The 19,097-nt window shown below is 41.7% G+C and overlaps 1 protein-coding gene across 1 annotated transcript in view; it reads left to right on the top strand.

Annotated features, from left to right (window-relative positions):
* Positions 1-475: 475 nt before the first annotated feature.
* LOC107598586 (proline-rich protein 12-like) overlaps positions 476-19,097 on the top strand; it is a 31,570-nt gene continuing 12,948 nt past the window's right edge. Inside the window, exons 1-10 of the mRNA XM_016289965.1 lie at positions 476-1,538; positions 5,648-5,805; positions 7,870-8,031; positions 8,366-12,876; positions 14,812-14,997; positions 15,083-15,587; positions 15,716-15,901; positions 17,226-17,716; positions 17,829-17,945; positions 18,277-18,410. Coding sequence (XP_016145451.1) covers positions 1,456-1,538; positions 5,648-5,805; positions 7,870-8,031; positions 8,366-12,876; positions 14,812-14,997; positions 15,083-15,587; positions 15,716-15,901; positions 17,226-17,716; positions 17,829-17,945; positions 18,277-18,410 — 6,533 coding nt within the window. The 5' untranslated portion in view covers positions 476-1,455. The remainder of the gene's footprint in view (positions 1,539-5,647; positions 5,806-7,869; positions 8,032-8,365; positions 12,877-14,811; positions 14,998-15,082; positions 15,588-15,715; positions 15,902-17,225; positions 17,717-17,828; positions 17,946-18,276; positions 18,411-19,097) is intronic.

Here is a 19,097-nt window from a genome sequence, read left to right as displayed (position 1 = left end):
GGCGTGTTTGTTTTGGTGATTTCAAATAACAACATCGGCTACCAGAAATCACTTACCCCACCTTTAATTAAAGGTCATGTTCCATGAAGATATTTAGTAAATTTCCCACCGTAAATATATCAAAAATATCAACATTGGCTACCAGAAATCACTTACCCCACCTTTAATTAAAGATCATGTTCCATGAAGATATTTTGTATTTTTGATTAGTAATATGCATTGCTAAGAACTTGATTTGGACAACTTAAAAAGCGATTTTCTCAATATTTAGATTTTTTTGCACCCTCAGATTCCAGATTTTCAAATAGTTGTAGCCAAATATTGCTTATTTATTCAGCGTTCAGATGTATACATCTCAAAATGTAAAAAAACCGTGACCTTTGTGACTGGTTTTGTGGTCCAGGGTCGCAGATGTAAACATATGCTAAATGATTTGTCAGCGTTCATGGTCATTGTCAAAGGTGTGGGGGACGACTTTACCACAGAAACAACACGAAGCCCACAATGACGCTCTTTTCACTTGAAGGCCAGACTGCGAACGTCTCCCCCTTCTCTGGTCTCTGACCATTTTGGTTGAATAAGAGGGAGCAATGTGTTCCGGGAATAGCTTCTGTTCGAGGAGGTGAGGTGGACCAGACGACGCGTGAGCTCGAGTATGAGAGAGACGGAGGGGAGGGAGAAGAGAGAGAAACAGCCGCCTTCAAAAATGGCGTCTTCGAGGGAAAATGACTGATATTATGAAAAAGGGAGGCCTCGAGCTCGACATTCACGCGAACCGTGCGAGGATCTGCGCGCAGCGTCGCTTTTAGACACCGTTGAGTCGAACGCGAGCCGAAGCGAGATTTACCGAAAACACATCAGCAGCAGCACCATCTTATTTTGACGCGTCGACACAGGGCTAGCCCGCGCTGCTAGCGCGCAACAACGCTGTGCGTGGAATTTAAATGTCGCGTTTGCTGTTCTCCAGATTCGCTCGCAGTATCGTTGCATGCGTAATGTAACGTTAGCAGTCGTTTAACGACCGACGTCCCTTCGCTCGCTCGATGCATATTTCATGCAAGTAAAGCAAGTGGAGAAAGGGGAGGAGAAACAAGGGAAAGGACGTATACGGTCATATGCGTCCATCGGTAATTTATCGGTCAAACCGAATTCTTCGCAGCCCGCCAGGAGCATGGCATTACTCGATCTAGTTTTAAACGAGAAAAGGCTGAAAAGGAGGTGAGTTATTTCTTCGGAGGTGGACGGTGAACACCCCCTCTATCACGCACTCATCTCCTCCCCTCCATTTCCCTCTCCCTTTTCAATATGCTCTTTTTCACTCTTACGGACTTGAGTCGTCTCTCACCGGGAAGAATGATTAAACACTGACAAGGGGCCGCGATCTTGCTGTGCAGAAGAGAGTTTTGCACCGAAACCGTTCGCTCGCACCGTCCAGCCGCGCGTTAGTGCGACGCGATGGACAGAAATTACCCGGGAGCTGGCTTCGGTGATCTGGGCGCAGGAGCCGGATGGAGCTACGAGAGATCAGCCAAAGCGAGGTAAGCGTGCAGCCATGCTGAGAACACAGAGTGATGTCCGCTGTTTGGGACAAAACCGACCGTGCAAACCCGTGCACGATGCATTTGCGTGGGATGTCAGAAGGTATTAGTGTAGCTATTGTTATTCAAATAAGCGAGGGATTGCAGCTTTGGAAATTCAAGTGTGATTGATGGACTAATGTGCGGTTTGGGGAGGAGAGGGAAGGAGGAAAAAGGTGGGGGGCGGGGTGAGTCTGCTCGCACGATTTTAGTACAGACCCCCTCGTAGATCCAGTAAGCATCCACGATGAACGAGGGGCTCGCGCAAAGAAAAGATCGCGAAACGCCTTACCTATTTGCAACCGTTTAAACGACCCCGTTGATTAAAACACACCATGCCAGAATTAAACGTAGCGGTTGCGTTGGAAATGCACTAAAAACATTAGTTAGAAAACCAGTCCTCGTTGGTTTATAAATCGTGGAAACAATGCTACGCGGCCTCTGATGAAGAGGGGCTACAGTCTAACCTCCCGTTCAGCTGACGTTAGCATGCTACTGTCGCATGTGGGCCTAGTATTGATTTAAACAACAACAACAAAAAAAAGATATGAAACCTGTGTTAGGTTTTACTTCACGTCAGTGAAAATAATAAAAAACGCCCATCGTTTCCGTTGAGACATCCGTGAAGCTAGCTGTTCTGAAGATGGGAGCGAACTGCGCTGCTTTGCTAACGAGCTAGCCTCCATAATTGGTGTTAGCAAAGGCGTATTTTAATATTTTCAATTTCAAAGTACTTTACTGACGTGATTGTTTTGCATACAGTTCGCACATGTAACAGTGGCAAGATAATAATAATAATAAAAAAGCCAGTACTGTTAATGAAACACGTTAATAACAATTTATAATATATAATAGGCCTTTATTTATAACAAACGCATTCACTCCCGTTCAGCTGACGTTAGCATGCTACTGTCGCATGTGGGCCTAGTATTGATTTAAACAACAACAACAAAAAAAAGATATGAAACCTGTGTTAGGTTTTACTTCACGTCAGTGAAAATAATAAAAAACGCCCATCGTTTCCGTTGAGACATCCGTGAAGCTAGCTGTTCTGAAGATGGGAGCGAACTGCGCTGCTTTGCTAACGAGCTAGCCTCCATAATTGGTGTTAGCAAAGGCGTATTTTAATATTTTCAATTTCAAAGTACTTTACTGACGTGATTGTTTTGCATACAGTTCGCACATGTAACAGTGGCAAGATAATAATAATAATAATAAAAAAGCCAGTACTGTTAATGAAACACGTTAATAACAATTTATAATATATAATAGGCCTTTATTTATAACAAACGCATTCGTTTACAGTATGACAGTGGCTGGTGTCTGAAGGGATGTATTTCATTTGCAATATTTTATTCATTTGTTTTATTTGTAAGTATCATTTAATATCTCAAAAATGCTGTCCGGGTGCCTTATTATCCTATCTTAATATCTGAGAAGGAGAATGAGCTCTTAAGTAAAATCTCCAAGATAAGATAAGAATAAATGACCATGTTTCTGTTGTACAGCCCACTGAATCTTAATATAATAATGTTAATAAAACAATGTTAATCATTTGCAATATAGAATATATTTACAACAAAACATGTTTCTGATGACATGTAGTTCAAATTAGGATTTGTTACGAGATTATTTTATTGTATAAATTCAAACTGTCTGTTTGCTGTTCAGGTTTATTATAGTTTGTTGTATAAGGAAGTTTATTATCTTAAAGGGGTCGTATGATGCTTTTTTAGCACAATCAGCTTGTAACACTCCAAAGAGAAAGGAAAACTTGAAATCACATCATATGACCCCTTTAATATCTGAGAAGTGTTCGTCATGGTTGATAGATTAGATAGGGATAAATTAGGATGTTTTTAGCTCCAATACAGCTCCAGATATGTAAATATTAGAGTGCACCAATAAAAGTAATTATGTCAGATGTTACAAATCTATGTATTTATTAAAAAAACAACATCACAGCACATTATAAAAGCTGGATGACTGTTCTTTTTGAGTTCTTAAAGTCAATGAACAACAACAAATAAACATTAATAAAGGCCACTTTTTTTTCTCATAAAGGGATAGTTCACCCAAAAATGAAAATTAGCCCATTATTTACTCACCCTCAAGTAGGGCTGGGCGGTTTTCTCGATTTCCTCGATTAATTTGAAATGTTTTGCCACGATTTTATTTTTTAGAAATTGAGGAATCGCGATTTTGAATAGAAATATTACCAAATGTTAGAATTAGACACTTTGACAATATGCCGGTGACAACAGTAAAGAGAAAAGAACGATCCAACCGCATGTCGGTGCACGTGATTAACCGCTCATGTGTGACGCGCTTGGTGAAGGACCATACATTTAGCGCTATTTGTCATTCACACAGCGCTTTTGTGTTGATGAAGATGCGACGCAGGCAGTGGAATAGGTAAAACATGCAAGAAGATGGGAGTGAACTTCTTTTAACTTGAGCACAGTGTTTTTAGAAAGCCGTTTCATGCATGAGACACTGCAAGAGACGCGAGCGCAACAGTCAAACGCATCCATGTTTGCACAGAAAAAACAATGGAAAAGCAGCGCGATCGAATTAAAAAAACCTGTAAAGAACTACTACTGTATGTCTGATATTTCTTGTTTGCACCATGGTGACAGGCTGAAAGCTGCTGTTGTTTTTAAAGAACATTTAAAGTTAATAAAAGTCTACTGGTGTTATACCTTCAGTCATTTTGAATTTGAATTACCTTGACTTTTGAGATTTTCTAAAATAATTGTCCTCGTATTATTTCTGAACACATAATATGTATAAGACAAGTTTGTACAATATGTAGTTGTAGTTTTTGCGTCTTTTCTGCAAAGATATTTAACAAGTGAGTTGTTTAACATGTACATCATGTTGACAACTTCATGTGTGCTGCACTTGGAATAGAATGTTCTTTAACTAGAGGGTTAATAAAGAAAAAGTTACTTGAATCATGTTGTAGTTACATTTTCAAGTTGACTTGTTAAAAATCAAGAATCGGTCAAACAATCTGGAAAATCAAGATTTCAATTTTTTGCGAAATCGCCCAGCCCTACCCTCAAGCCATCCTAGGCGTATATGACTTCCTTCTTTCAGACGAATCCAATCGGAGTTATATTAAAAATGGACTTTGATCTTCCAAGCTGTTTAATGGCAGGCAGCGGGTGTTGCAGTGCATCAGTCCAAAAGAAGTGAAATAAAGCGCATTCATCCATAATAAAAAGTGTCTCACACGGCTCCGGGGGGTGAACAAAGGCCTCCTTTAGTGAATCGATGCGTTTTTGTAAGAAAAATATCTTCATCACTTCTGAGCGGCGCATGCGCAAAGCCGACCTCATACGTCATCCTCCCGGTGCTGCTTCTGTGTACAACAGTGAGCGCAAGCTAGATTAAATTATTACGTTTTAAATATGGATATTTTTCTTACAAAAACGCATCGATTCGCTACAGGAGGCATTTGTTCACTCCCCGGAGTCGTGTGAGGCACTTTTTATTATGGATGGATGCCCTTTATTTCCCTTCTTTTGGACTGATGCACTGTAACACCCGCTGACTGCCATTAAACAGCTTGGAAGATCAAAGTCAATTTTTAATATAACTCCGATTGGATTCGTCTGAAAGAAGAAAGTCATATACACCTACGATGACTTGAGGGTGAGTAATTCATGGACTAATTTTAATTTTTGGGTGAACTAACCCCACATTTTATGGTGTGATTTATTATATAATTTGTTTTTGACAGATATAGTTTTTTTTTATACATAAATCCACATTTATTTATTACAGATTAGGAATTTTGCACGATTATTCATTCAAAATTATAAATTTTGTACTAAATAGAAATTACGAAACCTAATAGAATTGAATTACAAGTTAATTATACCAGTATAATACCCTTTACAAAATTGCTACTTAAATATTGCTCATTAACGAGCTTGGTTATGCATTAGTTACTGTACAGAGATTACCATAGGAAAACTGCAACTAGTTTAATAACTTTAACACTTGCTTCAAGCATCATTGATAATTAATGCTCAGTCCCTGTTGATCTCTGCTTTTGTCAGCTTGGTGTATGGCAGCTCTAGATCATCACATCCAGAGTCTGAACTTCTTCATCGCCAAGCCTACGCCACTCCCCATCCCCTGCAGGGTTATGCTACCAATCACCATCCTGGTGGATCTGGCCAGGGTGGGGCTTGGGGTGCAGCTGGAAGGAGCCTGGGTGAGTGACATTACTTTGAATTTACGTTCAAACATCTGGTTTGGTTTCTTTGTATCATGTTGATGTGTATAGAACCACAGCACATGTGGAATATCTCATTTTTATTTATGATGTATGCTGATCATTTATTGATATAGCAATTGATTTATGATCAGATAAGCTGATCACAGAATATTGTTGATCACAGCAAGCCCAGAAGATGTTTACGTGTACTGGCTTGGTAGTTAATTTTCGATGGATGTGATGTAGACACACTTGCATAAGAAGATGCACTGCATCCCTGAGGTTTTGAAGCACAATGTGCCCAATTGTAGCTTTTATTATAGAGCTTATATCTACAAGTCTACATACAGCTATATCTACATAGCATGTTCTAATGAGTGATATTGTTTCAAATCAAGAAACAGGTTTGTTTTGCCTGATAATATTAATAATAATATTACTTTTTTTTTGCCTTTTAGAAATGCACTTTTGATAGTAGTAGTAGCTTGAGTTAGGATGCAGATGCAAATTTATGTTCATTATCAAAATCAGTAACATCTGTAAATATTGTAGCAACCTCGTGTTTATATGGTGAGTTTTTTTTTTTATTAATCATTGGTCTTCCATAGTAGCATACATTTAAATCATGATAATCACAGTTAAAACCACACATATAGCACCTCAATACCATGGTAAAAATATAAATATATGTTTTAAGGTATTTGTATAAAAAACAGTAGTCTAAAACATTTAGTATAAATGCACACATGCTATAGCTTAAACACAAAAAATTATTGTAATTCTATTTTATTACTCCTTTAATGCATTTAATTCATGTCTATATTAATAATATAGTAAAATTCGATACAAATATCCACATTTCTGCAACAGTACCACGGTGCAGTTAGTGTTACTATAATAAATCCATGGTAAATGATTTGTAGATTGAAAAACCTTCTGACTATATCGTTGCACACAGTGTTTCTCCTGTTTGTCAGTGCTTTCATCTGGCTTTAAAATCACAGAGTCATTTGTGTTGTTCGCTGAATTCAAGCACTTCACACTGGATCTCACAGCGCTGTTTAATGCTCGCGTGACCTAGACTCACCTGCTCTAGTGAGCTTGCGCTGCCGTTTAAAACGGCCCGTGTGGCACAGTTAGCACTGTTTCGTTCTGCTTTTGGTGCATAAACATTATCGAACATTTATCGAACTCTTCATATCGTTTAAAATTATATTGTTGTCGATTTATTGCCCTAGCTTCCAGTTTTCGTGTATCCAACAAGTATCAAATATTCAATTAAATTTTCAGAAATCAAAAAAGTTATCACATGCAATAAAAAACTACTAAGTAGTCTGCACTGCATGACTAGAAAATATAATAAATTAGTATGTATAACTGCTGTAAGAGTTTTGAATGAGAAGGTCTGTTTACATTCACTTAAGACCAAATCGATTATTTACATCAATACTCTGCCAAGAGAAGTATTTTGACCAAGAAGTGCATGTGAATTAGTGCATGCACACAAGAAGTGAGCATTTGAAAGCATAATATTTTGAATTACAGAGTTAGTAGAGAGACTAGTATTTATATTTTTGTTGTAGTATTGATTTTTTACCGATGCACCAATACTTTTGATGTCCCTTATTAAGAGGATATGTGACCATGGACCACAAAACCAGTCTTAAGTGTTAATTTTTCGAATTTGAGATTTATACATCAACTGAAAGCTGAATAAATAAACTTTCCATTGATGTATGGTTTGTTAGGATAGGACAATATTTGGCCGAGATACAACTATTTGAATATCTGGAATCTGAGGGTGCAAAAAAATCTAAATATTGAGAAAATCTCCTTTAAAGTTATCCAAATGAAGCCCTTAGCAATGCATATTACTAATCAAAAATGAAGTTTTGATATATTGATATATACGGTAGGAAATTTACAAAATATCTTCATGGAACATGATCTTTACTTAATATCCTAATGATTTTTGGCATATGTCTTTTGTTTAGAATTAATGCTGTGTTTACCAAATGTACTCATTACATACTTGTTTTTCCATATGTGTGGTTTTCTTAGGCCTGTCTGGACTTTTTGATGCTGGGCTGCACCACGCAAGTCCGTCAGGCCCTGATCCATCAGTTATGAACCTTATATCGGCACTAGAGTCCCGGGGTCCACAACCGCCTCCCTCTGCCTCATCCCTCCTATCTCAGTTTCGCACTCCATCATGGCAGACCGGTAAGCTTAGCTTACTGAGTTATATGAAGTTTGCACAAAATGAAATAACATATTTGATAAGGATCAGATCAAGAATGCACAGTCACTGTTTGCATCAGATATGTTGAATGTATGGAGGAAATGCTGGTAAACTGTAAGTGCTTTCAGCCAGCACTGGCAACATTGTTGCCATAGCAACAACTTGTAAGCCACATATTAAAAAATATTAATTGGCTCTTGTAATGAGTCCATGTGCACAGATGTCAAAAAAACAGTTTTGTCTTTGCACTCATTAAGTTTTCTTAGCCTTAGCTTTTGTCTTTTCTTTTCTGTGTTTTTTTTCTCCAAATTTTAGCCATGCACACACCTGCCCCTGCAGAGCTTTTCATCTCGGGTGCTCTTCCTGGATCTGGATCCTTCCCATCCTCTTCTGCTTTGTCTGCCTATCAGCACCCAGCGCCATTCTCAGGGCGGTCCTTTCCTGGTGTGACCTCCTCATTGTCCTTACAGGACACGCCCACTTTCAGCCCCACCTCCAATGGCCTCCTGTCACCCCATGATCCTTTACTCCACATCAAGACGTCTTCTCAGTCAAGTCTGGGCTTTGACCGCCTGTTGTCATCACAGGGTGCAGCTGCGGCTTACCGTGGAAGTCATGATCCAACTGGGGTTGGGGTGACATCTGCTCAAGCCTCCTCTGCAGCCTCAGTTTCTGCCCGCCATTTACCTTCTCATCAGTTCAACTTGTTGTCCTCTCAGCTTCAAGACCAGCCCTCCCATTTGTACAGTGCCTCTGTGTTTTCCTCTACCCCTGCTCCACCTCAGCCAACATCCCAAGAGCGGACAGTACCAAGACAAGACAGTGTAATTAAACACTACCAACGTCCCTCTCCAGCACAAGCCCCCTCATCCACTCCTCATCCACTTCAGCACTACCTTAGCTGTGGGGTGTCATATCAGCAAGCCACTCATACTCGCCATGCTGGCCTCTCTTGCAGTCCCCTAGGTGAACACAGTCCTTCCTCAGACCATAAACCCTCCCCCAGGACTGAACAGTACAGACCGATAATCCAACCTTCTTATGGGTCCTCTTCATCCTCATCCTCTGGTGGGGCTGGAAAGGGGGCTAAGAGCACCTCCAGTAGTGGTTACTCCTCTTCTGGATCTGCATCCTCTTCCAGAACCCCCCACACACCACCCTCTGCCTCTTCTGCTTCATCCTCATCTTCATCCTCTTCCTCCTCTGCATCTGTTAGTGCTCGTCAGTCTAATTCCATTCCAACCTCCACTTCTGCCTCTGCATCCTCTCGACAACAGCCACCAACCCAGACTGTACCCCCTCCACCCCAGTCACATTCCCAGCCCCCTCAGAGCTCCTCTAACTCCACCCAGCAAACCCTTCCCAAGTCGTGCCACTCGGGTTACGGATCCCCAGTGGCTCCAGTAAAGTCATCGAGTGGTCTAACGGGCCAGACCCCTCCTCAGCCACAACCGCAGTCTTTCTCTCCAAGTCAACCTCCCCCATCACACCTTTCCCAGTCATATGGGGGATTCAGTTCTCCACAGACTCATGATCTTCCTTCAGCTAGGACCTCTGGAGTGGCTAAAGGGTATGGGAATTTGGGAAGTCAGTCGTTCTCAGCGGAATCAGTATATGGGACTGATTCAGGTTATGGGTCTCTGCCGTCATCCTTAGGGGGTGCTGGAAGTCCCTCAATGGGTTATGGTGCATCAGGACACTCACCTGCCCTTCTTAGGTCAGGAGCAAGTGGTGGAGCAACTGGTGGTAGTACTAGTGGAGGCAGTACAGGAACTGGAGGCAGCGGTAGCGTGGGAGGTGGAGGAGGTGGTGGATCTTACCACATCCCTGATTCAAGCCCATCTCCGTCTAGCAATTCTGGAATCATCCGCCCTGGTCTGCATTCTCCTGCACCTTCACGACCTTCTCAGTCACCTGTTGGAACAGGATCCAACAAATATCTATCTTCCGTTCTCTCGCCTTCATTTCTGCCTTCTCCACAAGGGTACCCTGACACAAGAGGACCTCGATCACAACCTTACCACCCTTCTGCTCCTCCCAAAACAAAGTCTGATAACAGCATGCTTGGTGTAACAGAGTCTAGGTCACAACAGGATGATGATGTAGATGACGATTTCCTCATCCAACACCTTCTTCAAGCCCAGAGTCCTTCTCCTCGAGCATCCCATCACCATGCTCCTCAAAGCCATCATTCCTCACAGCCCACCCAGCAGCCTCCAGTCCTTCCAGCTCAGGATGGAAATAAGGGGCTTGCTTATGAGATGAGCAAAAGCTCGGAAGAGAGGTACCAACTTCAGAGTGTTATTCGAACACATAGTGCCACCTCTAATGCTGCCGTCTCTGGCACAGGGAGTGGAGCTGGACTAGACAGTCAGTTGGAGATGTCCCTAAAGAAACAGCAACAGCACCAACAACAACAGCATCAGCAGCAGCAGCAACAACAGCAGCATAAACAACCACATCAACAACAACCACAGCAGAAGAGCAACAGATCTGTAAGTGATGGAGGACGAGGGAGTTCAGATCAAACACATTCCCATCCTCACCATCATCATGATTCTCTGGGATCAGTGGTGCATTATGGGCGGGGTGACCCGTATTCCCAACACTCCATTCCTCAACAATCCACCTCCCACCATCAACACACTCCACATACGCCCACCCACCCACACCTGCACTCTCACTCTCACATGGATCTTCAGAAAAAGCCTCAAGATTCAGGAGATATGACTTACATACGCAAGACACCAGATGTGCAGCAACATCACCATCAGCATCAACAGGCACATCAACAGCAAACTCAACATCATCAGTCACATCCACAACAACAACCACAACAGCAACAACGTCTCTCTCAGTCACAGTCGCTTATGGACTCTCCCACTGACCAGTCTCACCAATCCCCTCATTTGTTGCAGTCTGTGTTGTCCCACACCCGCAGCAAGATAGACCCTCAGCAACAGCAGCATTCTGTAAGCCAGCAGGCCCTTATGGAAGCCACTGGGGGAGTTGTGTCAGCAGAGACCCATTCCCAGCCCCAGACATCACAGCTCCAACTCCAGCTTCAGTCCCAGGCTATGGAAGCAGCTGGTCACTATGGTCATGGTACTCAGCAGCAAGACCAGAGCCGCCCTAAGTCTAACACAGTGTCTTCACTAGACATGCTGGAGCATTCCCTCTCTCAGACATCTAGCCAAGAGGGAGCGATGGTGGATGAGAGGACAGGAGGTGAAGGAAGCAGGGGAAATTCTGGAACAGGAACAGCAGGAAGTGTAGAAAGGCGTCAATCACAGGAGCAACAAAGACTTTCATCTCACCACCCAACGCAGCACCATGCTTCGGAGTTACACTCATATCTTGCTGAGCCAGACATGAGTTTATCGACAACTTCCCATGGACACCACCTATCCCACCATCACCACCAACAGCAACAGTCGTCACAAGGTCCTCAACATCCTAACGCCCACCATCAACACCCTCACCCCTCCCATCCTAATCAGCAGAGTCATCATCACCTTCCTCCACAGGCCTCCTCAGCAGCTTCTCAGCAACAGGAGCAGTCTCACCCCTCTCATACCTCCCAGATTCCGCAACCTCAACATGAGCAGCATCAAGGAGAAGCCCAATTTGACACCAGGAATTCAGCAGTGAAGTCAACTCAAAACCAAAATCAAAGCCAACATAGCCAGAGGTTTGTTCCTTTAACATCCATCTGCTTTCCTGATGCTCTTCTCCCAGATGAGGACCGCTCATTCTTTCCTGGAATGGAGGATATATTCTGCCCGGAGGAGTACAAATCCACTTGCTCAGGAGGAACTGGGCAGGGTCAAGATGGGGTTGCACCTGGCCAAGCAGTGCAGGAAGGAATGGAAGGAATTAAAACAACGCCTGGAGGAGGAGACAATACAGGTCAAAGTTACGATATGCTTGGCCATCACAGTGACCAGGGGTATGGGCAATATTGCCATGATCTTTCAGAACATGACAATGGAACCATGCATTTGGATCTTGACTCCTTGAAGACTCATGAGCTCCCATCTACAGTCAACACAGAGCAGCTTGGACTGATCCAATCTCATTCAGCAAGCCTTGGAATGGGGACAACTGGAACAGTGGGGGAGGCATCTGGTGCCAAAATGGGAGGTACTGGGGGATCTGGGTCTGGATCTGGGGGTCTTACCTCTCCCATCTTCTGTTCCTCTCGCCCAAAGAAGCTCCTAAAGTCGAGTTCCTTCCATCTGCTGAAGGAAAGACCTGATCCAAACTCCTTGCCCAAAAAGAGCTATGCACAGGAGTATGAATTTGAAGATGATGAGGATAAGGCCGACGTCCCAGCTGACATTCGCCTCAACAGCCGAAGCCGACTTCCTGATCTGATACCAGATCTCGTGTCCAGTTGTCGCAAATCAAGTGGTGTGGGAGGAGGAAGTTTAAGCCCTTTAATGGGTGATCTAGATTTTGGATACCCATCTCTTGGGCCCCCTCCACAGTTGATGCCACAAGATGGACCGAAAAAAAGAGGCAGGAGGCCCACAAAGCCTAAACGAGAAGGACCTCCAAGGCCACGTGGACGACCACGTATACGCCCATTGCCTGAACCTCAACACTCTAGGGGTATGATGGGAGAGTATGGAACAGGATATGTTCCTGAAAGAGGCAGAGGCAGAGGAAGAGGAAGAGGCAGAGGTAGACGGGATGAATCTATGATAGACATGGAGATGGCCAACAAAGACCAAAATCAGATGTATCAGCAACACATGCAGCAGCAAATGCATCACCAATCACAGCAGCAGCCACAGCATCAAGAGCCAATCAAACCCATCAAGGTAAGCTGTTCAAATTTAAAACTGTAATCACTTAAAAATATATTCACAAAAATTTGAGAGAGGTTGTTGTGAATTCAAACATTCATAGTTGAAGATGAAGACAATATCGAGCGATAGTAGAGTTTTTGTTTTTTATTTTTTTATTTTTTTATTTTTTAAAGAATTGTTCAGTATTGGATATTTAATATTACATGCTAATTTCCCTCTATGAGCCATAACATTAAAATAATTACCGGCTTATCAGTGTCTGCCAGAATTGTATTATCGGTGCATTCCTAGTATAGCGCCCTATGATTTCCGCAATGTGGAAAACACGGACGGTATCGCAGAATCCAGTCATAAAAATAGAATTTACTGTATAAAGAGGAGTGTCATGGAATTTGCCTAATTTTGGACAATTAAGTCAAAAGTAGGTCAGTATACTTCAAATTGCTCTATGGACTAGGGTCAGTGAATATTATTTCACAAAAATACTTTTTAAATATGAATCCTGCATGTTCTGCGTGTATCTGTTTGAATGAATGGCACACTACATAATGCTCGTGGTTTTTTTCAGCCTCTGCCATGTCAATATATGAGCACATAAACATAATTTCTAAAACTGCTACTAGAGTCACTTCATTTGAAAAAATCTACTGTCATATCATATACAGCAGAAACGTAAAGGTCTTCACAGCAGCAGATATTATTTCACAAAAATACTTTTTAAATATGAATCCTGCATGTTCTGCGTGTATCGCACTGGATAGCTGGCCAATCAGAGCACACCTCACTTTTTCAGACCGATGAGCTTTGTAAAAATCGACGCGTTTCAGAAAGGCGGGGCATGGAGGTGAAACAATGTACAGTATGTGGAAAATAATGTGTTTTTTGAACCTTAAACCGCATAAACACATTTCATTACACCAAATACACAAAATAATGTTCTTTTTAGCAACATCATATGACCCCTTTAACTAGTGTAACGGACTTTTACCCCCACCCTGCTTCATACTACAGTGACCTTAAGTCTTTAATACATTAGCTCATCAATTAACATGATTTCTGCCCGAGTCCCGTCGGATTGCATCGGCTGTGGGGATGAAGACGACAACTCCCATGATTCCACACTCAGTCACGGCGTCATCAAACTACGCCTTTGTTTCTTGTTTGTTTTGAATATGCGCCCTCTAGCGACGAAAACTTACATATTGTGCCTTTAATTAGAAATGCTTTTGATTATTATTATTTATTAGTTATTTATATTAATAGATTATTATCTATTATTTATTTGTAAATTAATGGAAATCACAGAATTTGGTACAACTGAATACAACTGAATTTGAGAGAAAAAAGTATTGTATAGGGCCTTAAATGTAATTTTTGTTAAACTTTCAGTAAATTGCTGTTATATTTTGCAAATTTCATTATTTCAATTAATTAGACATGCTTTTTAATTAATAACATTAAATTTAACCATTAAAACAGAGTAGAAAAATTTAAATGGTAAAAACGAAATCCACAAAAATTAAAATCGGGTATTATCTATTATTTATTTGTAAATTAATGGAAATCACAGAATTTGGTACAACTGAATACAACTGAATTTGAGAGAAAAAAGTATTGTATAGGGCCTTAAATGTAATTTTTGTTAAACTTTCAGTAAATTGCTGTTATATTTTGCAAATTTCATTATTTCAATTAATTAGACATGCCTTTTAATTAATAACATTAAATTTAACCATTAAAACAGAGTAGAAAAATTTAAATGGTAAAAACGAAATCCACAAAAATTTAAATCGGGGGAAAAAAAAGAATTTGGAAAAAAATAAAATGGAATTTGGGGAAAAATAAAATGGAATTCATTGGGCCCTACTAATAGTTATTGAATGATAGGACAACTGCTTTGATAACATTCCAGGTTATTTTCTATAATGTCTTGTTTCCCTTTATTAGATTAAACTTCCTATTGGAACCATGTCATCTTCTGATGCTTTGTTGCGGACAGACTCCTTGTCAGGCACTGATCCGGCTCTCTCAGATGGTTCCCTTGGTTCAGCACCCTCTTTAGGATTGAGCCCTGGGACTCCCGGAGTGCCTGACATGAACAGACCTCAAGACAAGAAGTCCAAATCCCATGAGGTATGAGAATGCAGTGTAAAGTTGTGTTCGTGAGCATATTCTTACGCTTTTTTATCTAACGATAAATTCTGTCCTTTACTTTTAGTTGGAAGAGAGAGACTCAGAGAAGACTGGCTTTGTTGCCTCATTTCTAGATTTTCTTAAGTCTGGAAAAAGGCCATCAGGAATGTCAACGGGCTCAGCTGACAGCGCTGGAAATGACGATGCGTCTCCTGGGAAAAGTGGAGGCATTCGCCCATTATCCCCTCAACCGCCACCTCCCCCAGCTGCTGCAGCCGTATCTGGATATGGAGATGGTGAAAGTGATGGAGGACTGTCTTTGGGTGGCTGTCCTAGCCCATGCAAGCGCTTGGATGAAGAGCTGAAAAGGAACCTTGAGACATTGCCCTCCTTCTCGTCCGATGAGGAAGACTCCGTCGGAAAGAACCAAGACCTGCAAAAGAGCATCTCCTCTGCAATCTCTGCTCTGTATGACACTCCGCAGCTCACCTCCTCAATGCAGCCTCCTTCACTTCCGTCACCCCCTCCTCCACCTCCTCCGGAACCACTGACACCAACACAGCAGCCACCAGCCCTCAGCCCTCAACCACCACACCCGCCCTCGCATGCCCCCACCCACTCTGTTGAGCCTGCAAGATTGCAAAGACCCCCCCTCCTCCACCTCCTCCGGAACCACTGACACCAACACAGCAGCCACCAGCCCTCAGCCCTCAACCACCACTACATACACACCCACCCTCGCATGCCCCCACCCACTCTGTTGAGCCTGCAAGATTGCAAAGGGAAGAGCAGGAAGAAGAAATGGAAGAAAAATTTAAGGATGTAGACGAGATTGTGGCGCAAGACAAGGAAGAAAAGGAGAAAGGCCCTGATATGGAGCTGCTGAGTGTCCCCAAATTTGGAGGTGAGGCTCATTTTTAGAAAGTAGGATGAATTAAGCAGCTTTCGCAAACACCTGTGCTTTGTTAAAGGGATAGTTCACCCAAAAATGAAAATTGTCATTAATTACTCACCCTCATGTTGTGCGAAACCCGTAAGACCTTCGTTCATCTTCGGAACACAATTATTTTTGATGGAATCCGAGAGCTTTCTCTAACCCAGCATAGACAGCAAGGGAACTACCACGTTCAAGGTCCTGAATCGTAGGAAAGACATTGTTAAAATACCTTCGTTCATCTTCGGAACACAAATTAAGATATTTTTGATGGAATCCGAGAGCTTTCTCTAACCCAGCATAGACAGCAAGGGAACTACCACGTTCAAGGTCCAGAATCGTAGGAAAGACATTGTTAAAATAACTGTAATTTTATGATGCTACGAGAATACTTTTTTTGTGCAAAGAAAACAAAAATAACGACTTTATTCAACAATTTCTTCTCTTCCAGTCAGATGCTCACGTATGTGTCGTAGTACTCTCTTGTTATTTTAGTTTTCTTTGCACACAAAAAGTATTCTTGTAGCTTCATAAAATTAAGGTTGAACCACTGATGTCACATGGACTATTTTAATTATGTTAAAACGATGTTTCTGGGCCTAGTTCACCCAAAAATGAAAATTGTCATTAATTACTCACCCTCATGTTGTGCGAAACCCGTAAGACCTTCGTTCATCTTCGGAACACAATTATTTTTGATGGAATCCGAGAGCTTTCTCTAACCCAGCATAGACAGCAAGGGAACTACCACGTTCAAGGTCCTGAATCGTAGGAAAGACATTGTTAAAATAACTGTAATTTTATGACGCTACGAGAATACTTTTTGTGTGCAAAGAAAACAAAAATAACGACTTTATTCAACAATTTCTTCTCTTCCAGTCAGATGCTCACGTATGTGTCGTAGTACTCTCTTGTTATTTTAGTTTTCTTTGCACACAAAAAGTATTCTTGTAGCTTCATAAAATTAAGGTTGAACCACTGATGTCACATGGACTATTTTAATTATGTTAAAACGATGTTTCTGGGCCTTGTGGTAGTTCTCTTGCTGTCTATGGAGGGTCAGAAATCTCCTGGGTTTCATCAAAAATATCTTAATTTGTTTTCCGAAGATGAATGAAGGTCTTACGGGTTTGGAACAACACGAGAGTGAAAAATTAATGACAGAATGTTAATTTTTGGGTGAACTATCCCTTAAAAATAGGGCATTATTAAGACACAATGAAATACTTGTTTGCTGTTCTTTTGTTAATACTGTGGGAAGCTGAAAATTTAAGAGTACTCTTCTCTCTTGCAGACTCACCCAAAGAAGCTATCGAAGTCCAAGCTCCCCCGTCCCTCCCTCCAATTTCCCCATCATCCCCTGCTCCCTCCTCCACATCCTCTCCATCACCTCTTCCACCCCTCCCCCTTCCCTCTCCTCTCCCTCAACAGGAGGACAATCCTTCCCCCTCTCAGAAATCGCCACCACAACAGTCCTCGCCTCCACCCAGTCCTGAGGTTTCCTCTGTGCCTGTCCTCTCTCCTCTACCTCCTCCTCCTGCAGAGCCTCTATCCTCTAGCCCACCTTCGCCCAGTCCACCTCCGGTACAGGAATTTATTGCAGAGCCCGCCTCTCCAGAAGAGCCCCCTGCACCTCAGATTTTACCGTTGCACTTGGCACAGAAACAGAGCGGTGCTGCCATTGTTGGCGAGACTGATGAGGATGAGAGTGAGAGTGGAGGCGAGGGTATTTTCAGAGAGAGGGATGAATTTGTGGTACGGATTGAGGACATCAGGAGTCTGAAGGTACATCAGTGCATTCGGTTTCTTTTTTAGATCTTTGCCAGCAAGTGCATTATACATATATGTATTGTTTATGATGTGGTATGTAGGTTTAATTTGGTGTGTCTCTCCCTAGTTGGCCCTGCAGACAGGAAGAGAGCCACCTCCCATTTGGCGTGTACAGAAAGCTCTGCTCCAGAAGTTTTCCCCCGAGATTAAGGATGGACAGAGACAGTTTTGTGCCACTAGTAATGTGAGTCATGACCAATCACATCATTTGTAAAAAGCTGCACACAATGTTTCAGCTATTTCTGCTGTTTATTTATTTTTACTTCTTATTTATTAGTGCTGGCAAGCATCACTGTTATTATTGTGATTTTACGAAACTTCTACTTGTAATGTTACTATTAATTTTCAGAATGAGCAGACTTTCTATTTTTGTCTAATGGAACTGTCCCTTTAAGTGACGGATGATTCTGTACTTTGTTTTTGCATTTGTATGAGGTGAATTTTGTGTCACTGTAAGTTTCTAATGTTATGTCCTCTTTTGTCCCCTTCTCCTCAATTTCTCTGCTTCCTCTCAGTATCTGGGTTTCTTCGGGGATGCTAAAAAGCGCTACCAGCGGCTGTATGTGAAGTTTTTGGAAAACATAAACAAAAAAGACTATGTGAGGGTCTGTTCCCGTAAGCCCTGGCACAGACCTACTGTCAACCTGAGGTATTTCGACCCCTTTATCTTGCTGTCTTGTCAAGTCAATGAGACAGTGACTTCACACACAGACAACATTTGAGTGTGAAGGCATCTCCTAAAATATGGGTTCAGACTACCAAGGCACCAATGAATTATGCCTAATGATCTAAAACCGATCAGAATGAGCTTTATTGATACTGTTACTTCACTCCTTTCAGCTTTCAAATTTACTTTTTTTCAGCAATACTTAATTTTTTTTCCACCAGCCATTAAATTGCATACACAGGATTGTGAGAAATCATAGGCAAATGTATCTCTTTAAAAGCCTGCAGATGCAGGCATCTTTGTAGACAAGATATTGTGCAAATGTTAGATTGGCATATCTTGTTACCTCATCGTACTACATGTGAGGGCAGCATTTTTCAGATTTCAGACACATCCTATTTGACAGTGTAAAAGTTACGATGTAAAGGGCTGGTCGCACCAAGAACCACAACAATAAAGTTTTATTAATCATACAAATTTTATGAGAACAGGGAAATCCACACCACCGCTCAGGGCCGTTTCTACCCAATTTGACGCCCTAGGCGAAATCCCTATTGCCCCCCACAAATTATATATATATATAGACTGTGTGTATATATATATATATATATATATATATATATATATATATATTTTTTTTCAGACACCAGTTGTTTGTCACATACAAAT

This window comes from Sinocyclocheilus grahami, unplaced genomic scaffold (genome assembly GCF_001515645.1).
Source record: "Sinocyclocheilus grahami isolate Dianchi unplaced genomic scaffold, SAMN03320097.WGS_v1.1 scaffold253.1, whole genome shotgun sequence".
NCBI lineage: Eukaryota > Metazoa > Chordata > Actinopteri > Cypriniformes > Cyprinidae > Sinocyclocheilus > Sinocyclocheilus grahami.
This window is presented reverse-complemented; position numbering and strand designations above follow the sequence as displayed.